At 53.6% G+C, this 3,127-nt stretch overlaps 1 protein-coding gene across 2 annotated transcripts in view; it reads left to right on the forward strand.

The window, feature by feature from the left end:
• Window positions 1-1,491: 1,491 nt before the first annotated feature.
• Window positions 1,492-3,127, forward strand: part of DHRS11 (dehydrogenase/reductase 11) — a 7,093-nt gene continuing 5,457 nt past the window's right edge. The window contains exon 1 of one of the 2 annotated variants that reach the window (XM_003795609.3): window positions 1,492-1,714. In XM_003795609.3, coding sequence (XP_003795657.1) covers window positions 1,568-1,714 — 147 coding nt within the window. In that variant the 5' untranslated portion in view covers window positions 1,492-1,567. The remainder of the gene's footprint in view (window positions 1,715-3,127) is intronic. The other variant, XM_023516615.1, reaches the window with a different exon arrangement.

A 3,127-nucleotide genomic window follows, 5' to 3' on the forward strand; every position in this document is an offset into this window, starting at 1 on the left:
CAGGCGCCCGCCACAACGCCCGGCTATTTTTTGGTTGCAGCCGTCATTGTTGTTTGGCGGGTCCGGGCTGGGGATCCAAACCCGCCACCTTAGGTGTACGTGGCTGGCGCCTTAGCCGGTTGAGCTATAGGCGCCGAGCCTAGTAATCAGATTTCTAATCACATTTAAAGTGGGCAACAGTAGAAGCTTAGTGAGATTTAATTTTTCTATTTGATGCCATTTCTTGGATCCACCTCCTGACTTATCTTCCAAATCTAAGTGCTGTCACCATTCCTCTCTGACCCTTGTTCACTTTCATTGCGGAATCCATAAAGAATGACTATGGGCCTCTTAGAGCCCTTGCTCTGAGGTCTTAACTGCTCTTCATTACTGTTCCAGTCACGTGTTCTTTGGAAAATCCCTAAAAGCTGGTTTGGTTTTGTTCTTTGCTCTTGAAGCCAGAAACCAGCCACCTTCACTACTTTGTTAAACTTTCTGGGTGGGAGTCTATTTGAAGATGCATTTTCTTTGGAAGGTTGGCTTTATTGAGAATGCAGAAATGAGGCAGTTTTTGGCACTTAATGGAACACCCTCAGTAGCCATAGAGTGAAGTGAGCTCTATTGTGAACAAAACCAACCGCCGGAGGGGGGACAATGCAGGTAAGACCATTTAGGAGCACATCTGTGGGCTGAGACTGGACTACCTGTAGTCCAAACCCATGTTTCACCCCTTTCTGTCTCAGTACACTCATCTTTAAAGTGAAGATATTAATATATACTGTCTCATAGGGTGGTTGTGAGGGTTAAAAGTGTTCTAAAGTGCCTGCCACACAGTAAAGAATAAATGTTAACCTGTTGCTTTAACCTTTGGCATGTTACCACGGGGTGGGGTTGGGGAACTAGGACAGCTGAAAACAGCCACTTAAGAACCAAATCCCTCAATTCCCGTGTACTGATGGTGTTTCCGTTTTTAACCATTGAGTCCTCTTTGGCTAGTCAGGCCAGGGGACCAGGTAAGGTAAGAGTCCTCAAGGTCACACAGCGTAGATGGCAGAAACAATGGCCTTATCGGGGCTGAGTTGAGTCCTACCCGTCGGCCACCGGCTGGTTTTGGGAGGCGTTGGAGTCACCTTAACTGCCCTTAATTACTCATCCAGTGATAGGAAAGGGAAGCTTTAATATGCCCCCCCTCGGCTGCGCAGCAAGACTCTTCCTACACCAGAGGAAAGAGATCCGCAGAGGAGCAGGACCGCAAGCTGCCTCCGGCCGCGCCCCTGGAGCTGGCGAGCTCGCGGTGGGCGGTGGAAGGGGCGGGGCCAGGTCGCAAGGGGCGGGGCCGGGGAGGCTGCGGGCGTCTTCGCGAAGGATGCTGCCGAGTGCGGAGGACCGGAGGGTGGAGCCCGGGCCGGAGGCGGGCCCAGATGGGGGTGGGTCGAGGCGCGGGTCGAGGCGGAGCTCCGAGGTGGGCAAGTTGGTGGCGTCCCCTGCGGCAGGTACTAGAGAGCGTCGGAGCTTCGACGACCCGGGGCAGAGCTCCGCGATCCAAGCGCCAGGCTCGCCGAGCGAAGTGGGCGGGCGGCTCGGGACCATGGCCAGGGCCGGCATGGAGCGCTGGCGTGACCGGCTGGCCCTGGTGACGGGAGCCTCGGGGGGCATCGGCGCGTCCGTGGCCCGGGCGCTGGTCCAGCAAGGACTGAAGGTGGTGGGTTGTGCCCGCACCGTGGGCAACATCGAGGTAAGGCCGGGCCGGAGCGGGGGGCGTTCTGGGAGGCGTTTCCGCGGGGTAGGCTCCGGGGGCGGGGGAGGGGCTGCTCTCGCTTGCCCGCCACACCAAGGCCATTTGCAACGGGCTCTGGTAGGGAAGGGCTCTTGGAACTCTTAGAGCAGGATTCTGCCTTCGCTTTAAGTTCCACCGTTTAGGGAGCCATTTTCTCCGGACGGTGCCTGCCCCAGGGTACCAATCTCTGACTCCTGCATCTCCCCGCCCGCCCCTTGCATCTGCCCAGAATATTGGCCTGAGAAAAGGGAAAGCCAGAGATAAGGGGCTAACTAGGCAGCCAGGGAAAACGAAAGAAGTCTTTTCGCCCCAGTAGCTAGGCTGGCTACTTGATTGCTTCCTGTGGTTCCCAGAACTCACCCAGCACACAAGGCAAAGTGGTTAACCAGCCAGATGAGCAAGAGCCAGAAGTTCTGAATTTTTGACCCTGGACTGACGGAGGAGTTAGGGCAGGAGTGGAGCTTTACTGAAGAGCCTTAGCCCCTTGTCCCCAAACCCTGAAGGTTATCCATACCCACTGGGCATGAAGGATGAATTCATCGGTAGACTTTTCTCTAGTTCATTCTCCTAGGCATTGCACCTGTAACTCACGAACGGACCTGGAACTCCTTATTTTTCTCTTGACATGAGATTGGGGGCCCTTAAAATTATGAGCAATAAGAGCAAGGGGGAAAAAAAAAAGAAGAAGAAAGAGAGAAAGAAAGAAAAAGAAAATTGGCCTTTTTGGAGTAGGGAGAAATTTTTGTTATAGGTTATCTCTGGATTTGCTTCGGAAAGATCACTGACTGGGTTTGGGCTAGTCCTTAGCTGCAGGGCTTTATCTCCACCATTGCTCAAAGTCCTAGGGCAGGGAAAGGCTAAGCAAGGCTTGGGTGGCGGCAGAGGGAGAAGGTGTACAGCAAGGAGGACTGTCCCCTCCCCTGCTGCTGACCAAAGGTACACTTTATAACCTCCCCGATAATCCCAAGGCCACCTGGCTCCACTATTGCCCCACTCTGCCCCTCCCTATCTCCTGTTCTGAGGAGCTCAGAGCAGCCCAGCCCCAGCCTTAGAGTCTAGACCCTCTAGACTCTAGATGGTCAGCTAGAGATTGGACAACTGGATTCCCTAGTTCTGAAGCTGCTCTTGGCTTCTTGTTCTGCTCCCCTGTCCCAGGCTGGTCACTCAGTCTCAAGATGACTCCACATCATGAGAGGAGAATATTTTTGCTGTGAGGAGACTCAGATGATTTCAGGTCATTTTTGAGGTTATGTAGGGAGAAGGTTCAGGTGACACAGGTGGGGCAATGAGAAGGCAATGACAGGACAAAATATATTCTTAGTTCCTCCATTCCAGCTTTCCTGCAGAGGATTTTGAATCTGGAGGAGTAAG

Source organism: Otolemur garnettii, unplaced genomic scaffold (assembly GCF_000181295.1).
Source record: "Otolemur garnettii isolate 467f Iridium unplaced genomic scaffold, OtoGar3 scaffold00094, whole genome shotgun sequence".
NCBI lineage: Eukaryota > Metazoa > Chordata > Mammalia > Primates > Galagidae > Otolemur > Otolemur garnettii.